Here is a 24,370-nt window from a genome sequence, read left to right as displayed (position 1 = left end):
TTGTTAAGTAAAACCCTTTTAGGACTTAAAAGGGTGTTACTTTTCCCAATAAGTAACTTGATCCTCATATTTGAACTCTATTTTCGTATATATGTTTTTCTTTTAAAAAAAGAGTGACTCTTAAGATTTTTTTTTCCTTATTTTGTTTCAATTTTAAAAAATAAGTAATAACTTCAACTTTTTCAAAATTCATTTTTTTTAATAATAAAAAACGAGTCTAGTCATTAAATGGGAACAGACATGAAAAATACAAGTCCACAACATGTTTTCAAAAATAATAAAATTATATTTAAGAAATTAAAAATGAAATAGTTTTAGTTATTATTTAAAACACTATAAAATAAATAAATAAATAAAAGCCTTATGTTTTAAAAACTAGTCTACTATGACAATTACGTGTACTAGAATGTGTGGTATGTATTAAATAATGTGATAGTGGGATTGTTAAAAGAGCATTAAATAGATGTAACGCAAATGGAGAATTCATGGTTAAGTAGCCAACTTGGCAATTTCCATTTTTCTTAGTATTTGAGATTGGGATGTAGAATAATATTAAGCCTTAAAAAACTGTGACAAGTTATGAAAAGGCCAAATTATTTTTGGTGATAAAATATTCTTAGAATTGGACCATAAAATATTTTATTAAATTTTAGTTTAAGCTTTTGTCCATGAGGTATGATAAATTAAAAATAATTTTAAATTATGAATATCATATATAAAGATAGAAATTAGTTTATAATTAAATCATTAAATTAAATTATAAATAGATATAAAATCTAAAATTTAATTTATTTTCTATGTTATCAAAATACTAAAGAGGTCATGTCATGATAATAGACCATATGTAGGTTAAATTATTCTAAGATAATTATTAAGTAAAATATATTTTTAATATTTCATACCTTCACGTAAAACAAACCTGGCACTCATTACTGTCCTAATTTGCTTGTAGAAATAATTAGTTATGTTATTCATAAAATGTCATATTGACTAAGGTGAGTGATGATTTGGAAGACTAGGGAAACTAGGATGATCCAGTCAAATTGAATTGTGCCTAATGCTACTTGGACCACATCATTCGATGGGATGGGCACTTGCCTCACTTTATGTTGCCCACTAGACATACTCACATGGAAATCTTTTCCCAAGGGCTATTGGCTACCCCCTTAAGCTTTTCATCCTTCGAATCCAAAACTCAATATTTTATATTCAAATTTATTCAATAGTATTGCTTAACCTCATAAATTTATTAAAAAATTAATGAATAATATATTAAATTAAAGGATAAGACTAAAATGTGAACCTATATTCGTGTTCGAAATTATTACTCACGAACAACTATATGAACATCTCTTTAAAATAAAAGTGATTGTTATCATATTTTAGAGGTATTTGAGTAATTATATTTTAAGGTTGTCAATTAAAAATTTGTTATACTCAAGTTCGAATCGACATATAAATTATTTATAATCATGAATAAAATTTTACTCTCTAAAGTTTAGGGACAAAATATTAAATTTATAGACATGATAGAACAAAGTATAAAACATGTCTAATGGATCCCACATCCCGATGAAAATACTTGCTTACACATATGTGAGGTTATATTATATTTGTGTATATGGACTTCCCTATTTTTTTGTATCAGAAATATAGTTAGTCCATTATTCCATTCGTGAGTTAGAAAAATCTGTAAATCTAATTCATTTTATATTTGAACTTGAAAGGTAATTTTTTTTTTATATGCAAATATTTTCAAATTACTAAGTAACCTTATTAAATGGGCACAGTTTTGGGCTAAAAGCATGGAACAGTAAAAGAAAAAAATAAAAAATAAAAAATATATAAAAATTAAGGACTCCTTTGCCCAATGAAAAGCAGAAGCAAAATCTCAGGAGCCAAAACGATGCCGTTTCTTTGTTCTGGTGCTCTGTAAGCTTTGGTTGAATTAACAGAGCAAAACCCACCATCATTGGAAACCATATCATCCGCGTGCGCAACTTGAGCATCATCGACGATTGAAACCCAATTCAAGCCCCGTATATCGATCTTCACAAGTGGTTGGGGTGTGATGTCGAGTTGGTGATATCAGTAAGGGTGGTGGAATCACCACCAGAAATCTAATTCTCACAGTCCTTTCATAAATCGGAGAGGCGCTGTAAGAAATCGGTCGCGGCCTTGGTCGACTCGGCCGACACTTTGACCCCTACTTGGGCCAAGTAGGTCCCACATCCTGATGAGAAAGTACTTGCTTTCCACACGTTCTCGGATCGGCGGCCACCCTACGATTGTATACCTCCGCTTTCCTGTTTCTTTGCCCTATTAATGGAGGAGCCCTTGTAACTAACTTCAACCCCATCATTCTCAGCTTGATTAGGCTTGTTCCGGTTGGGAATTGAGATTCATTATTGCGTAGGCTTTGAATTTTGGGTTGAAACATAGATGGGCGTCTTGGACGAGGGGCACGTGGAGGTGGGATTTGAGCAAGAGACTCTAGCCATTGAGGAGGCTGTTAAAGTGCTTTTGCAGGGTTTGGGTGAGGATATCAATAGGGAAGGCCTCAGCAAGACTCCTGCCCGTGTTGCCAAGGCCCTTCGTGAAGGAACTAGAGGTGCCTTCTCCCTCTAAATTTATTTTCTTTCTTGCATCAGCTCCTTTTTCTTAATGCACCTACCTTGATTCCTTGGAAAATTTTGGGACTTTGTTTTATCTTCAGCTTAACGTATTTGGTTGGGAAATTTTGCCATATGCCTAACTTTATCTTCATCATGTGTATGTGTTTGAAAATTTAGTTTGTTTGAGGCTTTCCCAACATCTGAGTATATATATTACCGAAAATTCAGTACCCACATGCCTTATCTTGCTATCCCAAAGGGGAGAGAGTTAGCTGCTAGAAATGGAGTTTGAGCAAGTTGAGGTGTTTATTTTTTGGTTTGGTCCTATGGCTCATTACTTGCATTTGGAGGTGTTAGTTGTTTCTGAAGAAAAGGGAAAGGGTTTACAAAGAAAATCTGCTATTGATTCATGTTTTCTGAATATCAGTTCAGAATACCCAAAAGCATGCCTATTTATAGAGCCTAGAGAACTACACCCGTAACTGACTCACCAGATTACATAACAGAAAATACAACTGATTTATTACCAATACAAAAATGCCCTGCTATTCTAACAGGAGGCACTCCCTTTGGCCTTTGCCTTTACAATTCAATGGATATTATTTGGTTTTTGTACGGCGAATTACCTCTCATGGACAATGGCATGATCAACCATGTGGGCCTTCTCTAGGACTTGAATGATTCCCCAATTCTTGTAGTAAATATAAAGGGGAGTTGTAAACTTGGAGTTAATGAATCTAATTTTCTTCTTGTCCAATGCCATACACAAGATAGAAATCATCAAATCAGGAAACTGCAGACTATTAACTTACTGTGGCTACTATAGTGCAATGGATTGTAGAAGAGGGAAATTCAGCCACATTAAAATTAGCTTTTGAGGAGGTGTATTTGATATTGAAAATATCTCCGAAACATTCAAACAGGCTGAGCATTCTGGATTGAACCAGAAAGTTCGGGTAGAACTGGATCTAAGCATTGGTAGGTAAGCATGGTTTTGTAAGGGGAATATTATGAACCCTGTAAACTGTTCACATGGAGGTGGTGAAGGAAGAGCCTAATTTTGTAGGGGGGGAAATACCTACAACTCATTGGCATGCTTGGTTTTGGTAAGGCCTAAATCTGAGCCAAAATTTCTGTTGAAGTCAGAAGCAAACCCTTCAACTTCTTACATACAAAATAAGACCTATTTATTAATGATGTACTTAATCTGCACTCTAATCATTATTAGATTGTAGGTATTAGTATCCTCATTCATGTTAATGGTTTAATTTCATTGATCTTAGAACAATTAGTTAGGTTTATCTGAGACACTGCTATGCCATGCTCAGCACACGTTGTGATCCTTGTTTGAGATCCAGGAGATATTGGTATATTACATATTACAGATCTGTTTCGGATTAAGATACCTTTTGCAAAAGGGTTTCCTGGATACATGTTTTCCTGGATCTTAATGAAGTTGATTTTCAAGTCAGTTCCCTTGGATGTCAACCAAGTTAGTTGGTTGTTGCAAAAACAACGGTTTCTTTGCATTGTTTAAATATCCCTTTTTGCTTATAGGTTGTAACAATTTTCAGCATAAAACATATTGAAAGATGGTAGGATCTAAAGAGTTAAAACTATATCATATCATATCATATGAAAACATTGAATACTAGAGTTTTGAAAAGCTCAAATTAACAAAATATGACTTTAATGTATAGATTCATTGCATAATCCACAAAAATATGCTTCATGAATTTTTAGCTATGATATCTAGTTCTGAATTCTAACAAGGCATATATGTCTTTATGTATCATCTTCAAAGTTCAATTTATGTTTGTCATTATTCCTTCCCCATCAAAAAAGAAATTAAAAAGAAAAGAAGCTAATAAATTAAGTTAAAACTTCTATTCACTAATTACTATCATTTTCAATATCAACATTCAAATCATTCAAATGAAAATTATCTAATATTCATTGTAAAAATAAGTGTACTTGACTTCTAATATAGCATTTGACAACAAGAATGTCATTTTTCATAAAAGATCATTTTACCCATTTATCCTTTTATGATGAATTTTAAATTCTTTAGCACATTTTAATGAATTAATATAATAAATTCTTTTAACAAAAAAATTGAATTTGATTTTTTCTAAAAATTATAAAAAAATAATTGAAGATGTATATTGTATATTACATATTGTATCGTGTATTGTATATGCATCACAACATTCACTTAAAGATAAGATATACATTGCGATAGGTATCGATTTTCATAAAAAATGTGTTGTTTCATATCATGTATTGTGAGTTTTTAACAATTATGTTTTTCAGTGTTATTCATATATTTTCATGTGAAACTGGTGCATTCATTTGCAGGAGAAAGGCTATAGAAGGGGGAGTGTTGATGTAGATAGATTCTTTAATAGCTGTTTATGAATCCTGTTTTTCAAAATTTGGTTTTATGGGCATGGCTTAACACTTGTAGGTTGTAATCATTTCACTCTAATAATTTCATGTGAAATTGGTGAATTCATTGACCGGCAAAGGTTGGTAAAAGGTGGCTCTGCAACAAATATGCGACATGTATATAATATCTAGATCTCTTATGGACTATTATTGATTAGCCATTGGAGTGATGGCTTGCAAATTACTGAGTAGAGCATACTTATTTCTTTTTCTAGGTTACAGACAAAAGGCAAAGGACATTGTTCAAGGTGCCTTATTCCCTGAAGCTGGTTTGAATAATGGAATTGGTCATGCAGGAGGAGTGGGTGGGCTTGTGATTGTTCGAGATCTTGATCTCTTCTCGTACTGCGAATCTTGTTTGCTTCCATTCCAGGTTAAGTGTCATGTGGGTTATGTCCCATCAGGGCAATGCGTTGTGGGCTTAAGCAAGCTTTCTCGGGTAGCTGATGTTTTTGCAAAACGACTCCAAGATCCACAGCGTCTTGCAGATGATGTGTGTTCTGCTTTGAACCATGGGATCAAGCCTGCAGGTGTTGCTGTTGTACTCCAGTGTTTACATATTCATTTCCCAAATTTAGAATTGGGCTTTCTCGATTCAACCCATCAAGAATGGGTAAAAGTATCAGTTTGTTCTGGTAAAGGCCTTTTTGAAAATGCAAAGGCCACCATTTGGAGTGATTTTTTAAGTCTCCTGAAATTCCGAGGCATAAATGTGGAGAAAACCTGTACCAGAGATTCCACAGGTCCATGTTGGTGCCCATCCCAGTCTTCCTCTGCTTTGATTCCATGCAAGATAGAAATAGTCCACCAAATGGTTACTGCAGTAACTTCAATTCTGAGGTCTTTGGGTGAAGACCCATTAAGGAAAGGGCTGGTAGGAACCCCTAATCGTTATGTGAGGTGGCTGCTGAACTTTGAGAAAACTAACATGGAGCTGAAATTAGATGGGTATGTTTGTGGTAAAATGGATCCTTTTCAACCCAATTGCAACGAGGAAGAGATGCATTCTGAGCTGAACTTGGCATTCTGGTCTCAATGTGAGCATCATTTACTTCCCTTTCACGGTGTTGTGCATATAGGCTACTTCTGCACCAAAGGGAACAATCCCATTGCAAAATCCATTTTACAGTCAATAGTACATTTCTATGGCTTCAAGCTTCAGGTACAGGAAAGAATTACCAGGCAGGTTGCTGAGACTGTTTCATCTCTGTTAGGTGGGGATGTGATAGTGGTGGTGGAAGCTAGTCACTCTTGTATGGTATCCAGAGGAATTGAGAAGTTAGGAAGTAATACTGCTACAATGGCTCTGCTTGGCCGATTTTCAACTGACGATGCTGCAAAGACCATTTTTTTGCAGAGAATTCAAAACACTTCAACTTCTTGAGGACAATGATTCCAATCCAGATTTCTTCTATCAATCACAATTTTTCCTTGCACTGGTATTTTTTTCTGTCTGCAGTCTCACGGGCATGACAGGGATAGGTTGCAGCTGATCTGCCAGAGTTGTCTTCAAGTTGGACATGGTACAAGTATTGAGGTTCCAAAGTTTTTATTTAACTTATTCATGTTTCTACTTATATGTAGCATAGACCCTTAAAAAGAAAATTCCAGCAGCCTGCCATTGTTTCCATGATAACTTTGTCTTTTGATCATTTATTGATTGGCATCCATTGCCTACATTGACTGGTTACTATGGAGAGATGAAAACATCTAAAGAAAATTCCATTTTTCTTTTTTCATAATGGAAAATACAGATGTTTAGATTTTGGAATTCAATATTTCTGTAAGTGATGATGTACACGCATCCTGCATCTTTATTCAACATCTTGTTAGTGTTCTTACAATCCAAAATGGAGTGGAGAGATTTAAATGATGACATCATGCAGTGCATTGATGATCTTCTATCAATAACAGAATCATATTCGAGTTAGGTGTGGAATGAGGGAAAAATGATTGTAGAAAGGGATTTAATTTGTTTGAGAGCTTTTTTTCCAGGTTTGTCACAACCTCTTTATAGGAACGTGCCACGTGGTGAACCAAATTCAAATGGGTAGGTGAGAGACGTGAGAGATCAGAAAAAGCAAAAGTTGGAAAGAGCCTCTACATAGATTTCCAGAAGTTGAACCTTGTAGTGCTTTACCTAAAATCAGCCTCTTTGCTTTCCTAACGAACGGGGACTTTCCATCCATCCTATCTCATGCCTGCTTCACGCATCTTAATCCCCATCAAAATGAGCCTCTTTTGGCAACTGCCCCACCCCCCTTAATCACAATCTCCCATTCGTTTGTTGGTCCTTCAAAATGCATTTTGATACCTCATAACAAATTTTGAAAAGACTCTAACAATAACATTGTAACAGGTGTATTCCTTTGGATACCCACACTTGGGTTCTATTTGTTTGTGCCTTGGTCCATTTGGGTAGGTATTGAATTGGTAATCTTAGTATTTTCTTTTCGTATTTGTTACATCTTCCATCTTCACTCAGATAATCAATGAAAAATATGACTAGAAGTAATCTAACTATATATGAAAATTTAACTAAATACAAGCAATGGTATTATATATGTACTTAACAAGAAAAAAAAAAGCGATTAAGATAGGATAATATGACTAAGATACGAATAATTGGAGCAAATTATAAAACTTTGGAATGTTATCTCTTCAATAGTAGAACCTCCATATAGACTAAATAATATTTTTTTGCTTGGACTTGGGCCAAAGTACTAGTTAATAATTCAATAAATTTATAAATAGGAAAATATGTATACCTTCATAAAGCATTCTCTTATTATATAAATTAATAATCTTTTAAATATATGAATGGATAATTTTATTTTGTTTTTCATTTGTAAGGTTTTAAATGTAGCTCATTTAAACAAATGGATGTTAAGACTGTATTCTTAAATAACAATTTTGATGAGAGAATTTATATGATGCAATCAGATGATTTCATAGCAAAGGGCTAAGAGCATATGGTATACAAGTTGCATAAATTCATTTATAGATAAAAGCAAGCATTCTGCATATGGAATAAGAGTTTCAATCAGGCAGTCAAGACTTTTAGCTTTGATTAAGAAGGTGCAAGGAACCATTGTGGTCTTTATGATCTTGTACATTGATGACATTCTATTCATTGGTAATAATGTAGAGTAATAGTCATTAGTCAAGATTTGGTTGTCTACTCAATTCCAAATGAATGTCTCGAAGAACTACAATATATTTTTGGGATTAAGATCTTAAGAGATTGCAAAAATAGGAAACTGGCATTATCTCAAGCTGCCTACATAGATAAGATTTTAGTCAAGTATATGACATAAGATTCCAAAACATGGAAATCCTTCATGCAAGGAATTCCTCTTTATCATGATCAGTGTTCTAAGACTCCTAATGAGAAAGTACGTATGCAGACAGTACCTTATGCTTTTATGAAAGGTAGCCTTATGTATGCAATGCTATATACTAGGTTGGATATTTGCTTTGCAATATATATGGTGAGTAGATATCAGTCAAATCCAGGCTTGGAACATTGGACAATTATCAAGCATATACTCAAGTATTTTAAGAGAATGAGGGATTATATGCTTGTGTTCCAAAGTGACGAGTTGGTGCCCAAAGGATACATAGATTCAGACTTTCAATCTGATAAGGATTCTCATTGGTCTACCTCCAATTTTGTATTTACTTTTGGTGGTGTGGTTGTTATTTAAAGAAATGTGAAGCAATCTTGTATTACCGACTCCATTGTAGAAGTCACTCACATAGTAACTTTTAAAGCAGCAAAGGAAGTCATTTGGTTTAGGAAGTTCCTTATGGGATTTGGGGTAGTACACTTGGTTATACAACCCATTATATTATTTTATGATAGCAATGAGGTTGTGGTATAGTCTGAAAAACCAAGAAACCACCAAAACCACTTGATTCATGAGATGGAGTGATATAGTGGTTGAGAAGATACCTTTTATGGAAAAACTAACGGATCCTTTCACCAAGATATTGACAGAGAGAGTCTATGATGGTCACAAGGATAACATTAGTGTTAAATGTGTACCTTGTTTACCTTAGTAATATAATGAGTCGAGGGTTGATGGGAGATTATTAGGAGTCCTTAAAAACATGATATGATGTAACAAATTTAGAGTTTATTATGTTGACATCTTAAATCTATACAATGGAACCAATACCAATTTGTTTTAAAAAAAAATTGATCTTTAGGATTAAAAATCTAACCTATAAGTTTGGATGTTCCCAAACCCTAAATTTCAAGTATTGAAATCAACGTCGAAGTCTTAGAGATTTTCTATTCAATGACTTGTCCTTAAGCTTTTGGCACAAAGATGGTGGAAATCTCTAAAGGTGAAGGTTAGGGCTCTCTCTAGAAAGTGAAGGGGAGAATTGAAAAATGAAACCCTAACCTCATAAGGGGTATTTGTAGGGTTTCTAATGGGTTTAAGTGACTTGAGCTTATCTTGGGCTTGAGTTACTTAATCTAGTCCAAAAGAGTCATAATTGATTAATTAATCTAATAGAATTGCAATTAATCAATTAGCCCAGTCCAAAGATGTTGTCCATTAATTTATGTGTAACCTTTCATAATTACCAAAATCCCCTTATGCACATAAGTGAACTTAAAGTTGATTCAACCCTTATAAAATGTGCTAACAAGGAAGTGAGCTCAAATGGGGACCACTAGGACCCATAGGATAGTATTGGCTCCCTCATAATCCAATTTTGAAATTGACTTAACATCTCACTATAAAAACTCAACTACACTCTAGTATCTCACGTACATTACAATGAGATATTAAGTGTTTGGGCCTATGACCTGCTATTTATTGTATACAAGTTTCCCCATGAATTGGTGCGTATAATCTAACAAGGTGAAAGTTATCAACTTCTTAAGATTATTTCTACCATCCTTGAGTTCCAAATCCTCCTATACTACGGTCAATTGACATACCTTAGCTCAGTAGGGCTAATGTTAAGTTCCACTTAATGAGCTACTGTGACCATAGTTTACTTGGATACACATCCATAGGATCACCCAATGAGATGCACTATTTCAATACCATGAGATATCATAGTGTCTCTATTGAGAATACCTATTCCTATCAACTTCCACTAATAATGACTCAATCTAGAGGGAATATATCATCACTTTAGGATCTCACTCATAGGTCAAAGTCGTTACTAACTTTGGCATAAGCTCAGTATTCTCTCAAAGTTGAGAGATAATACAACATAACACCTTAGTGAAGTCATGACTACCCGATAACCTTATGTCATGACTCATCGTAGATCTTATCCAATGTATAACCATACATGCTAGTGTACTTAGCATATGAAACTCATCTTGATGGCTAAGACAAATCATTTCTTCAATTAGGAGGTAGTGCACTACTTAAACTATCAATAGTCCTTTAGGGGAATGATCACTTGGTCTCATATTTCTAATTATTTTCATTGTCTTTGAGATATTGGTTAAGGATGCTCGTAGATTTGAGAGAATTCGATAAGATTTCATATATGGTAGAATTTGGGATGTAAGAGATCATTAGATAGGTTAAATTCTTATTCAAAGACTAGAAGGTAAAGAAAGGTTCGTTCTTAGTGATGTAAGTTAATACGCTAAAGATAAATAATATTTACATTCATAGCCTTACAAGGAAATAGAGAGTGAAATTAGAATTTCAACTTTGCAAAATATAAACCAAATATGGAAATCAGATTTGTAGTTCAGCAAGTCTATCATGCTCCGATATAGCAATCGCACTAGGTGCTACTAATATTCCTTTTAGTATTGATGAATATATATAATTTTAGCCCGATTTCTAAAAACATGCTTACATAGGCATTAGAATCCCACACAGGATGCCCTAATTAACTCAGTGGTCTCAAGGACAAACCTGTATAGGCCTCTGACTACAGAGTTCAAAATGTGTGTATAAGCTGTTGGATTCTACTTCAAATAATGTTTGTCATTTTATCCAATCTATAAATAAATAAATAAATAAGAGAACTATTTAAAGAGCATTCCTCTTGAGAAATAATTGGTTTCAAAGTTGATCAATAATATGTATGATTGAGACTAATTTATGCTCTATAGATTTTGGTGTTTCAAGTCAACAGGTTTGACAACTGAAGGCTAACACAAACTAGTTAAGCCTTGAGGAAAATTAAATAGAAAATGCAAAGACCATAATATATATTGATTATCACTCCAAAGCAACCACTTGGAAGGAACCATAATAAATAAAAATAAGATACTTATTTTACCTTTAATTAGCAATTGTACACTTGGAAAGATTGTTTGTACTTCTTTGTATTTACCATGCATTAAATGAATATGTTTATTTTAAATTTTTTAAAAATTAAAAATAAAAATAAAAAATTAGAAAATAGAATAAGAAAAAAGAAATAGAGAAGTAGCTCAAACTCAACTCACATACAAGTGATCTCAATTCATTAAAAGCCCATTCAACCTAGTTCATGAGCCCAAACAAGCTAAATCAAGCAGAACTTCAAAGTTTCGTTATGTAACTAGTCAAACGTGAGCAACACTAATCATTATTAGGTTAGAATGCATGTTCTACTTGCTAACCTTACTATTCAGTTTTGGATTAGAACCAGAATTTTTGGATAAAGACCATTCTAGTAATGGATGAAGCACCTTAAAACCAACTCAAAGTTATATGGACCACAACTCTAGCATTTGGCTAACTTGTACGACTATCAGTATTTTTTAAACTAAGTAAAAGTAAGCCATGTTTAGTGTTTCCCATACAACCCTTAACACTCCCTAATAATAGCTTTTGCAATAATATTAGATTCCAAGATAAATTTCCATGAGTTGATATCCCTTGACAGATGGTAATTACTATAATATTTTCCGTAACTTGTAATAATCTTGGATTAAAAGTTACTTAAAAGACTGGTCAAAAATAACATTCACTAAAGAAAAATTGAGCTAGGCTGAGCCAAAACTATCAATGACGAGATTGAGCATGAGTAGTTTAAATTTAAATCAACTTAAGCTCAAACCAAGACTAAACCCAAATAACTCACTATTCTAATTTAACAAGTATCTACACAAAAGGGCTCATAATATAATATTATTGTGATAGCCAAAACTAATCTTCTAAATAAAAAATGTTAACAAATAATGCGGCTCAAATTATCCAAGAGTAAGAATCAGGGGAGATGTGTGTAATAAAATAAAAAATAAGTGGCTAAAATAGAGATAAAATTTCACAACCTAATTGTTGAACGAAATTGAAGAAATTTGAAAAAAGAGAAAAAAAAACTAATAGAATAATGAATTTTATTAAGAAAAGCAAATTCTTTGTGTTATCTTTAGGGTAGTGAGTTCCCCATTTTTTATTGGTAGGCATATAAAAGTTTTATTAATTAGAACCTAACAAAATGAGCATGTCCTTCGCACATAGGAATTAAACAAAGAACACCAAAAGGCAAGAAGAATATATAGATAACAAAAGCCCTTCGACAACTAGCCCTCCAACATACCTGATCCAAAAAATCTGAAGAAATTCTCCAATTATATGCTTTCCATACGTAACACAAAGAAGATGTCCTCCATAACTATGTACGTTTCTTTTCCCACAATGTTTTCTTTCATACTAAGATACTTTCAATTTTAATGTACATTGTAAGATAAGCTAAAAACTATTCGAATTCTCACATGCCACTACATTTTATGTCACATCAACCACATTGGTTTCCTTGTTGATATCATTTAGATAAATACCATCTTAATTGAATGTGTTTTATAAAATATAATTGCACATAATGTCCATGGTTTGAGTTTAAATTTTTCTAAAATTTATTTTAAAGAACTTACATCCATGGTATGTGTATTCATGATTTCTGATTTATTTTTTCCTTTCTATAGTACACTGACTGAAGGCCCTAGTTTAACAACATAGAGAAATTAAGAAATATTTTTATTCATGCTTATTTAACAAATCATTTTTATTTTATTTTTTTCCTTGTTTTGTATTAGAAGATGTTTTCATGAAAATTGGTATATGAGTTAAAACACAGTTCGTGGAGAAATTCCTCCCAATAGGTTCACTCAATTGGGTTTAATTTAAATCAAAATCTAGTGAATCAATCGGCTCAATTTCATTAGAATACCTCGACCTCTTCTTGATTAAGTTAAATCTATAGCCAGAAAACCAATTCATTTTTTTATGTTTCATCTTGAAACTAGTAAAATAAAGTATTGATATTATCCCAGGACAGAGAGAACAAAGTCTTTAGTTGAAGATATTCAAAAATTAAGTGTCATTTGACTAACTTTTATGAAGTATTTTTATTGAATCTAAACTCAAAAAGTGTTGTTATTTTTACTCTAAGAATCCCATAAACTTCTAAAGAACTATCAAACTATGCCAAATTTCATATGGACAGTTTGGACATAGAATACCCTATATAAATTAGAAAGCTAAATCAATAAATAAATAAAATAAAATAAACCAAAAAAATCCACACTTGAAACCACCAATAGAAGTTGTAGAAAAAAAATCCCAAAAACTCGCTTGAATCTCTAATACAATTAATCCTTCAATAGATAGAAAAGTCCAAAGTTTTCAAGCAATTGAACCAATATAAAACACAACCACTAAAAATTTTCTTGTTAGGAAACATTGAATTGCTCCATTCCTAAGCCCTTGATCATTAAGGAGCAAAAAAATCTATTGTAAGCTTTCTAGATCTATGCACAATAGAAACATGAAAATTAAAAACAAATATGGATATCAAAGATTTAGAAAATAGTCACATACTTGTGATTCAAATGTTCCCAGATCGAATCTAGTTAGTGTAGAATACTCCAAAATTGTTATAGATCACGTAAACGCAATGACTTGAACCTTGAATCTGAGCACTAAGATGGTGGAGATCTTAAGGTTGAAGGCTAGGGTTCTCTCTCTAGAACGTAGGGAGATAATGGAAAGAAATAGAAATCCTAACCCCTAAAAGGGTATTTATAGGCTTCATATTAGTCTTAAGTGACTTGAGTCCACCATAAACTTGGGTCATGTAATCTAACCCAAAAAGGTTGTTAAATCATTAATCAACCCAATAGGACTCCAATTAATCAATAAGCTTAGTTCAAAGTTACTGTTCACTTACCCCAGTGCAATCATGCGTAATTATTAAAACACCCTTATGCACACAAGTGAACTAAAAACTCATCCAACCCTCAAAATCAATCAAGGAAAATGAACTCAAAATGAGGACCACTAGGACCCATAGGTGTATTAGCTCCCTCAAAATCCAATTTTGAAGTTGATTTAACATCCCACTACAGAGAATCAACTAACTCTAGTATCCTATGTATTACAACAAGACACCAAGTGCTCAGGTCTATAACCTATCATCCACTATATATAGTCTTTTCATTAACTGGACATCTGTAATCTAACAAGGTGAAAGTTATCAATCGTTCAAGACTATCTTTACAATCCTTGAGTTACAAATCATCATATTATATATGTGATCAAATGACATACTCTAGTTCATTAAGAGCATATGTCAAATTTCATTAAAGGAATTACTATGAACCCACAAATTTCATGATTACACATCCTTAAACTCACCCAAGTGGATACATTGTCTCAAAGCCCATAAAATATTATAGTGTCTTTATTGAGAATATCTATTACTATTATCTTCCATAAAAAATGACCTAATCCATAGAGAACATATAATGAGCTTATGATTTCACTCATAGGTTAAAGTCACTACTAATTTCTACACAAACTCAATATTCTTTCAAGGTTGAGAGACTATATAGTATAGTAGTTTGGTGAAGTCATGATTATCCGATAGCTTTATGTCATGACACACCATAAGTCTTGTCTAATATGTAATCATACATATTAGTGCACTCACTATGGGAACCCCATTCCGACGACCAAGACCAGTCATCCCTCCAATGAGGAAGTAGTGCACTACAACTTCAAATTGTTTGCCTAAGTCCATGAATCAATTATGAACAAATCATCTACTTGCAAGGAACCTATGACTTAGATCTTTCATGCAACTCCTAATACACTCAAGTCATATACAATACAAAAAATACTAGGCTAGAATGCTTTTAAATGTATAGGATAAGGATAAATAAAAGTGAAAATTGAATATCATCAAGTGAATAATGAATTCCAAATTTAAGGGCTCTATCCTAAAATTTCTTCCTTTCTTTCCCTTTTTCAAAGACCTCCCAACAACTAAACAATCAATAAATCTTGGCTTTTCACAACTTGGGACCCAATAAATTAGATTAACCAAGTATAAACAAGACCAAAAATTCATACCTAAAATGCTAACATAGTTAATCATTCAACAGAACAGTGAAGTCCAAAGTTTTCATCAATTAAAACAACATAAACCCTAAGTACTAAAAATTTCCCCATTCTCTTCTATTTCTAAAGCAAAATGCTCTATAGAAGACGTATCTTCCAAAATTCAAACTCCAACAAATTTGAGAAAGATCAATAAAACTCAAGAAAAAATCCCTAACACAAATATACAATCAATCATTCCATACAATTGACAAGTCATAATCTTTCAATAATAAAACCAAAAACAAATACTAAAATGTTATCATTTTTTCCACTTACTCCTATTTACCTTCATCCACCAAACAACTAACAACATTTCCAAATACAACCACAAATAAATTAATACAAATCCCTTGTACAAATCTCATATGTTCTCATCCAAATACATCTAATTTAATCATCATACCACAAAGAAACCAATACAAAAAAATACATTAAGAGAAACCAAAAACGAGGGAGAGAAACATCATTCAAACAACTAACGAAGAAGATAATAACTTGATGATGGAGATGAAGAGAGAGATTAAGAGTTGAAGCTTTATATAAAGAAGAAGAAAACAACTATAGTTTCTTGCATCTTCCGATTTGCACTAAGGAGTTCTAAGAAGAAGAGGTCAAAGTTGGGTTTCACGAGATTCTTGGGACTTCAGAGATACTTGGGAAAATAAGAGGTTAGACTTTTCATGAGATTTAGGTTTTTCAAATTGAGAGGAAAGTAAGGCAAAGAATGTTGGGTTTTGAGATAGAGATGAGCAAATGGAGTCTTTAGGTTCAGTGTTGGTGGAGATACTTAAGACAAGGAAAGAAATGTAAGGAGGGATAGTTTTGTTTGTTTTTTTATTTTTTGCATGTGAACACATACCCGGTGACTTAAGTGGGAAATGGAAGGGTAAATTTAGCATTAAAAACCACATCAGCATAGAATGCATGAAATCCAAAATATTTTTAGGATTGGTAATATTAACTTTAAATTTCCAAAATTGGGTTTTCAATTTCTCATTATTTTCATATTAACAACTAACAATGCACTTTTCCCAAAGAAAAAAGTTGTAACAATCTTGTGGTTTGCTTTAGGTAGTTAATAAGTTATCCTTCATTAGTCAAATTTAATCATTTTTAAATGATGTTTAATGTTAAATGGTTTGAAATTTGTTTTATTAAATGTATTTAAAAAATCAAATATATCATTTTCATTTACAATATTTTTCAATGATAAGCTCTTTTATCAATCACCTAAGTTTAACACCCCAAAATAAACTTTAGGAGCAAAATAGTAAATTATAAATTAATTAATTAATTAATTAATTAATTAAACTCATTAAAGGTAAAAGAGTCCTTTTACAATTAATAATTCTTGGTATAAATTAGATTTTCCTCTTGTCTTCTTTATTAAGAAAACTCTATTAACCAAAAATTAGAAAATTGGAGAACGTAGGGTTAAAGGTTTGAAGGTCTAGAGTTTAAAGTTCAAAATTTTTTTAGGTAAGATTTCAACCCTAAATTAATATATTATATTCATTAATTAGTTTTGAACACATTAGATATTCTTTAGAAAATTTTAATTTAGATTAGGGTTAGTTCAGTTAATTTATTTTAAGATCAAAAAATTGAAATTATGAATATAGGTTGTTTCATTGATAAAAATAGGGAAATTAAAAAAAAAATAGATGAATAGATCAAAACAATGAAATTTTAAAAATTAAATGAGTAAATAAATATAAGATTATATGTGGCTTAAGGGATTGGAAAATAATAAAAAGAATTACATATTTATGGATTTTGGATTTGAGGCACTATGTTGGGGTGACAAAGAAAAAATATATATTAATATGTAACCATGAGAGCCAAATGATGGTAGTGGAATAAATTAAAATAATAATAATAATTAGAGTTGGTGGGCTTGTTGGAATTGTTAAAAGTACGTGGGGTATTTTGTTAAGTAAGAGGGGACATTGGGATAAATAAGAATAATAATAATAATAATAATAATAATAATAATAATAGTAATAGTAAGAATTGTGTGATTTGGATGCTTGTGAGTGACATACAGTAGAGCTATTTGGATGTTGCGGGTATCGAAAAATATAGTAATAATAATAGTAATTGTTTTTAATAAAAATTTTAATTTAGTTTAAGTATACAAAAGAAATGAATGGTTATAATAAGATTTGGAAGAAATATGAGTTTATAAAAACTTTGAAAATTCATTAAATTATATTAATATTGTTTAAGAAGTTGAAAATAATATTGGGTAGTCATAATATTAGCATGAGACATTAATTAGGATCTCTAATACTAAATAAAATATTTTTAGGATTGTCAAATTTTTACCTTTAGATAATTATGTATGATATTATGTTAGATGATGAGTAAATTCGTCAAGTTAAATACTTCAAGTTTTGAGCACTTTTTCAAGGTAAGAGAAATTAATGCAGATTTTTATAAAAGAAAATAATTTTCTTTTTATATTATATTTTGAAATATGTAAAAATATTTTTTTATCTTTACGTATGGATCAAATATGTGTTTTGTATGGAAAGTATATTTGAGAATTTTCTTTATTTATGAAAAATGAAAAATTGAGAAGATATGATATTTTGTTTTGCAAGTTTGAATTAATGAAATAAAATGTTTGACTTTGGATTATATGGTCCTAATCAATGGGTTATAATTGTTGACATTTTCGACCTTAGTCAACGAGCTATAATAGTTAACCTTATGGCCCCAGTCAATGGGTTATAATTGTTGATATTTGGTTTTGTTCACCTTAAATGGAACAAATTTGAAACTAATTACTCAATTGTGAAATCCTACCTAATTGGGCACCATTTGTCATACGATAACCAAAGTAAAGATATTTTGAATGTATTCGATTTTGTTTTAATGAGAAATTGTTTTGAAATGGATATGAGAAAGTTTTGTTGAAAAATTTGAATATATTAGTATTTTGAACTCAAAAGTTTTTATGAAAATAAGTATATGTCATATCTCCTTTTTATAAGTATAATTGAAAATGTTTGATTCGTGAAATTGTATTAATATTCCTTATTGAGCTTTGAGATCATCTTCCTTTGTTGATAATCTTTCAGGTAAACTCAGTTCGAGCGATGAGTGACCATTATGAGGGAAATTTGGTTTTATTATGACATTTGTTTAAACTCTTTTTATTATGGACATTGTTTAAATGTTAAAACTTAATTCTTGTTTAAATTATTTTGAGTTTTGAGCTATTTGGACAATAACAGTTTAGTTGATGTATTAGTTTTTTTTTTTAAATTGATACTTGGGGATTTTATAATTTTGTCCTATTACTTTGAATATGAATTTGGTAATTGGTAAATTTTCAGTTATAATATAAATATTTGTGTCATTTTCATTTTGAACCTTTGAGTTTGAGGTGTGAAATAACCGTCATGCCCTTGGAGTGAGTTTTGGGGCATGACAGCTTACCCTAATTATTTTAAAAATTAAATAAAGTATTATTTTGTTGAAAAACAAAAAAAAAACAAAGAGTTTTTTACTTATGCTTTAAGTAAACATTTAACAAGCATTCAATCTTTATCAGTGTGATATTGGGTTCCGTGCACACTTTTGAGCCAACCATTATATAAGTTGCACCAAATATATATACACTCAAATTCATTATATAAACATAATTTTTTTTAAAATATTTTTAAAAAATTAATTATAATTATTTTATAATTAAATAAAAAAAATCATCTATTTTTTAATACCAAAAATATAAAAATTATTATGATAATTTTATTCATAGTATTTTTAATATCATTAATATATTAATTAAGTATTAAATTTTATACATATATTATCATTTATTTTATATCATTTAATACAATTGAATTAAATGATTTATAATTTTAATATTAAATATTTTTAAATTAGACATATTATAATCAAATATCATAATAATATTATCAAATAATATTTGATATAATTTAATAATAAATGTATACTTATGAAATTCATATTTTTTTATTAGCATATACAATATTATTATCAAATATGATAAATTATATTATACATATATCAATTTTTTGAATAAAATAACTTTAAAATATTTGTTATACTCTTAAATTTATTTTTAAAAGTTTTTTTTTTATATTTTTATAATTTATAATCAATTTTAGTTTTACCGATATTTTGTATAAAAATATTTATCGATATATCTTTGATATATCTATAAAATGAAAATACCGATATTCATAATTACCAATATTTTCATCTTTATTTGTATCTAACCCAACATATTTATTTTTTTATAGAATCTTTCAAATATTTAGTTTTATAGTTGTTTAATTTTAAGAACAACTAATCGTAAGGCATTTAAATCTTGATTTGAACGAACGGACAGTACAACCACAGAAAAGTGGTGACCAAACAAGGGACTTTAATGAATTTAGCGGGTTAAATTCGTAATTTGACATTACGTGAGACAAGTATATCCCCAGGGCAATAAAATCGAGGTGGGCCCATATTAAAATTTAAAATTACCAATCAACGAGATGTGTTTGGATATGTGTTTTATACTGTGATTGTTCGGAAGAAAATGCCAAAGGAAAGAGATGAAAAAGCAATAAAAGTTTTGAAGTGGGTGAGAATGGTGCCAAACAGGTTGCATGTGCAATAGCAAGTTGGCAACGTTATAGCCCTTGAAACGCTTCAAGTCGTTTTCAACAGAAAATTGGCACGTTCCTTGCAGAAAACCAATAAATAAATAAAAATAAACCGTATCCTTCCGAATTTGTTTGCTTTTATAGAACAAGACAAACGGGGCTTTAAAAACCCGTACTGTTTCCATCCCATGGATATCTGGACGGCCGAGCCTTATCACCAAAACTAAAATCATTTATTAAAGTGTCTCGACTACATTTTTTCTTTATAAGTGAGTTTAGAATATGATTAGTACTATTTGTAAAAATCATATTTAATGTAAAAAGTCTCTTTTAGAAAAAAAAAATCATATTTAATCATATTTAAAAATGCAAGCCCTCGGGGCTTTAAAAGGCTTTTATATGATTAATCATGAACTTTCTAACATGATATCTTTTTATATGGTTAACATAAATTTTCTCCTTTATTTAATATAGGAAATAACAAATACCCTCCATACAAACATAACGTTTTTGTTATATCTTATAGGATTTATAGGGTCAAAGAGAAAAAGTCCAAACAAACCCCTATACCAAGAACACTAGGATCAGAATCAGTCATAAATTAATTCTGATAATCTGTTTTCAATAATATAAATATTGTTTGTTTTAAGTTCAAAAGAGCTATATAATTTTAAAACACATTTATATGATTAAGAAGAATTCATACTTATATAACATTAAGAAGATGTGGGACATCACAATTATAATATTCATTCTTATACAATTTCATGTGTAAAGGTAGTTTAATGCAAATGTAAAATTGTGGTGCGTACATATGAGATTCACGTGGCCTACTTGGTATGTGAAGCAACAAAGTGCCAAAATAAAGACTCCCATGCCACCCTAAATGTGTGGCATCCAACATCCCCAAAGTACAGAATATTACTTTCATCTTTATCCAAGGGCCCAAATCCTGATACGTCTTTAACTCAGTTTCCCAACATAACTATAATTCCTTTCTTGTGTACCACCGCAACCACATAAATACAATTAAGCAAGAAAAACAAATGATGGAGGCACTAATTGGGTTCATTGAAGCACTAATGCTATCGCCCGAGAATCCCGGTCCTGTAATTTCGTCAATCAATCACAGAATCCAAATCTCCTTTTCCATGCAGATCTTCTCCCCAGAAAATATTGTATTGCATGAATCTCACATCATCCCCGATTTTTTTCAACTTGAGCAAGCTCAAAAATTAAAAGACGTTAGATGGGATATTATTTAGCGTCAGCTTTTAGGAGTTCCTGATATAAGGACCCACTCGATGGTATACCGTATATAGAAAAAGAAGATGATAGAAATAAATGGGAATCCGAATGCGGTCTTCTTCAACCGCATGCAAGGCATCACCCATGTGCTGCTGCTGGTGCAACCCTCTACTTTATTTGTTTATCAGAGGGAGTAGTCAATACGAATATTAAATTCCTTTACTAGCGTGCATCTGAATTCCATCGGTCTTAATAAACGGCTGAAGAATCGCAAGTGGAAATGTGAAATGAGGGAGAGAGCGACAGCTTCATTTAATTTACATCAACAACAACCTAATATTTGATGCATGAGTAAATTCGTAAAAGAGACAAGGAGGAAAAAGGGTAGTTAGTGGCAAATGGGAGAAGCTTTGCATGTGGGTGCAGAAGCATTGTAGCCGTCAGATTTGAGCATGTATACCCCACTTGGATTTTGGAGATTTTGGATTCGGAAACCTCCAAAACGACGCGCCACTGAACCTTCAAAAATACTGTTAGAAGCGCCAAGAGTGGCACTGTCTTAACTATCACAACGAGCGGTTTTTGGTCCCAAAAAAGTGTCAGTGAATTGGGAAGATGGGTGATGGCTGAGGGGTCATTCCCCAATGTGACAATGTCCACCACCCCCCTGAAGTCCTATATATCCCCCCTCATCGCCCCTCCCATTTTCTTCATCTCACTTAATCTCTTTCTCTCCTGCTCTTGCTTGGAAGCTTCATTCTAAGCGTAATCATCCCTCTCCGCTTTCCTTTTTCGTTTTTTTCTCCTTCTAAGAGAAAATGTTGCAATCTTAGATAATTTTCTCTCATGAAACCTAAAAATGCTGAAAATCACCACTTGTGTGTATGCAGGAAAATGGCACTAGTTGGTCTGTTCTTGGTGGGTCTTCTGTCTATGGTGTCAAGTGTTCATGGTCAAGGATGGATCAATGCTCATGCCACCTTCTATGGTGGGGGTGATGCTTCTGGGACAATGGGTATGCAGTAGTGAAAAGGCCTTTTTCATTTTTCGTTTTTCTTTCTCCCATGTCTCATCTTAAGAAGAGCAGCTTGACTGAATGTTTACTTTCTTTGGATGATTTTGTAGGCGGTGCTTGTGGGTATGGAAACTTGTACAGCCAGGGGTATGGAACAAACACAGCAGCTTTGAGCACAGCTCTGTTCAACAGTGGATTGAGCTGTGGATCTTGCTATGAGATTAGGTGCGTGAATGACCCAAAATGGTGCCTGCCTGGCTCCATTGTGGTCACAGCCACCAATTTCTGTCCACCAAACAATGCCCTCTCAAACAATGCAGGAGGGTGGTGTAACCCTCCTCTGCAACACTTTGACCTCTCTGAGCCTGTCTTCCAACACATTGCCCAATTCAGAGCTGGGATTGTCCCTGTCTCCTACAGAAGGTATGCTCACTGCAGCTTCTTGCATGCCATCAAGTTAATACTTCAGCCAATTTCTTGCCTTTTTTTTTTAGGTCCCTTCACAAGAGGTGACTTTACCCCTTTTCAATTGGGGTAGAGGGTTACTAAGCTACCCTTAGGAAAATTAAATCTAATAATACAAAAACTGGTCCTGCTAGTAATGTCTAGTATCTTTCCCTTGTCAGGGAAAACCAAACTGTTGTATTTCATTTTGTTTTTTTATCTTGAAGGGGGTGGGTGGAGTAAACTTATTTCTTGTTGGGCTTTTGTAGGGTACCCTGCAGCAGGAGGGGAGGCATAAGGTTTACCATCAATGGCCACTCTTACTTCAACCTAGTCCTCATCACAAACGTTGGTGGAGCTGGTGATGTCCATGCTGTGGCAATCAAAGGGTCAAGGACTGGTTGGCAGTCAATGTCCAGGAACTGGGGCCAAAACTGGCAGAGCAACACCTATCTTAATGGACAGAGCCTCTCGTTCAAGGTCACCACCAGTGATGGCCACACTGTCGTCTCCTACAATTGTGTCCCTGCTGGCTGGTCCTTTGGCCAGACCTTCAGTGGCGCACAGTTCCGCTAAACACTTTGGAGCTGCTTCCCCTATATTTAACTATAGCTTGCTAGGAGATATATAATATATACCACTTGGTATAGTTAGTATTGTCAATTTAGTATATGAGAGGTATACTGTTGTGGTTGGGGTCGATCTTGGCCTCTTCTTGGGTCAAAAACGATAAAGGGTTTTCTTTTTTTTAAATAACCCTAATCATTTTAATTTGAATATGTCATTGTGGCCTTGTAGGGGTACCCTATTCAATGACCCCTTATTCTGAGGTCCTTTTTCATGGCAGAGGTGGTCTTTTACCGCCCGCCACTAGTATCTGAATTGCAATTTGCCTTATTATGAAATTTTTGCTTGTAAGGTCATTGTAATCGGCTCCGGCTGAATATGCCCTCAGATGTTATGCCTTCCAAGTATATGAAACTAAAAGTGTAAAGTTTGATTAGTAATGAAAAGAGAGTGCCAATCTATTTTAAGCATTTATTGTCTTTCACTTTTTTGCGGGGGCATGCTTAATTAAATCTATGTACTGGGTGGGCCTAAATTTTATGCCTATGCCTCCTACTTCAGGCTGAGCCCGTTGCTTAATTTGCTCACTTTGGAAGCCGAGCCTAATTTCTGGCACGCATACTCCCATTTTTGACCCTATGCAGTCAAAAGGCTGCATAAAAAAACTAGAACTTGGTTCAATTTTAAATTAAAGGACTCTGTCACTTGGAAAAAGTTGAAAGGCAAAAATGATTATTTATGAGGGAGAAATGGAATTTAGAAATAAGATAATACACTTCCGCATTAAGTGAAAAATACATCTAGTGTCAGATACCATTTACCCTTTTGTGTTATTGTTGACTCATATGGAAAGGGAAGTGTTTCGAGGGTGAGGCTGTTTGCCCACTTTAAAGTAAATTCAAACCCAGTTGAACAGACCTGTGACTTAACAATTCCTTAAACTTGGAAACCAACAACACTTCACATAATGGCTTCCAAATTCTTTTATAAAGCTACATTCTCACAAGACCTTCACAGTCACGTGATAAACCCAGGGTCTAG

The 24,370-nt window shown here is 32.4% G+C and overlaps 2 protein-coding genes across 3 annotated transcripts; both read left to right on the top strand.

Annotated features, from left to right (window-relative positions):
- The first annotated feature begins 1,916 nt into the window (after nucleotides 1–1,916).
- On the top strand, nucleotides 1,917–6,839 carry LOC117925308 (GTP cyclohydrolase 1-like). Its single transcript, XM_034844300.1, has 2 exons — nucleotides 1,917–2,611; nucleotides 5,279–6,839. The coding sequence occupies exons 1-2, from the start codon at nucleotides 2,443–2,445 to the stop codon at nucleotides 6,445–6,447; spliced, it is 1,338 nt and encodes a 445-aa protein (XP_034700191.1). The 5' UTR covers nucleotides 1,917–2,442; the 3' UTR covers nucleotides 6,448–6,839.
- A 15,122-nt stretch (nucleotides 6,840–21,961) lies between these two features.
- On the top strand, nucleotides 21,962–23,799 carry LOC117924757 (expansin-A10-like). Of its 2 annotated transcripts, XM_034843481.1 has the most exons (4): nucleotides 21,962–22,068; nucleotides 22,194–22,318; nucleotides 22,429–22,741; nucleotides 23,032–23,799. In XM_034843481.1, exons 2-4 carry the CDS (start codon nucleotides 22,198–22,200, stop codon nucleotides 23,336–23,338), a joined length of 741 nt encoding a protein of 246 aa, XP_034699372.1. In that variant the 5' UTR covers nucleotides 21,962–22,068; nucleotides 22,194–22,197; the 3' UTR covers nucleotides 23,339–23,799. The 2 variants fall into 2 exon arrangements, with proteins under 2 accessions (XP_034699372.1, XP_034699368.1); XM_034843477.1 differs by lacking the exon at nucleotides 21,962–22,068 and having other exon boundaries at nucleotides 22,106–22,318.
- Nucleotides 23,800–24,370: the final 571 nt, after the last annotated feature.

Source organism: Vitis riparia, chromosome 1, assembly GCF_004353265.1.
Source record: "Vitis riparia cultivar Riparia Gloire de Montpellier isolate 1030 chromosome 1, EGFV_Vit.rip_1.0, whole genome shotgun sequence".
In the NCBI taxonomy this organism is placed as follows: Eukaryota; Viridiplantae; Streptophyta; class Magnoliopsida; order Vitales; family Vitaceae; genus Vitis; species Vitis riparia.
This window is presented reverse-complemented; position numbering and strand designations above follow the sequence as displayed.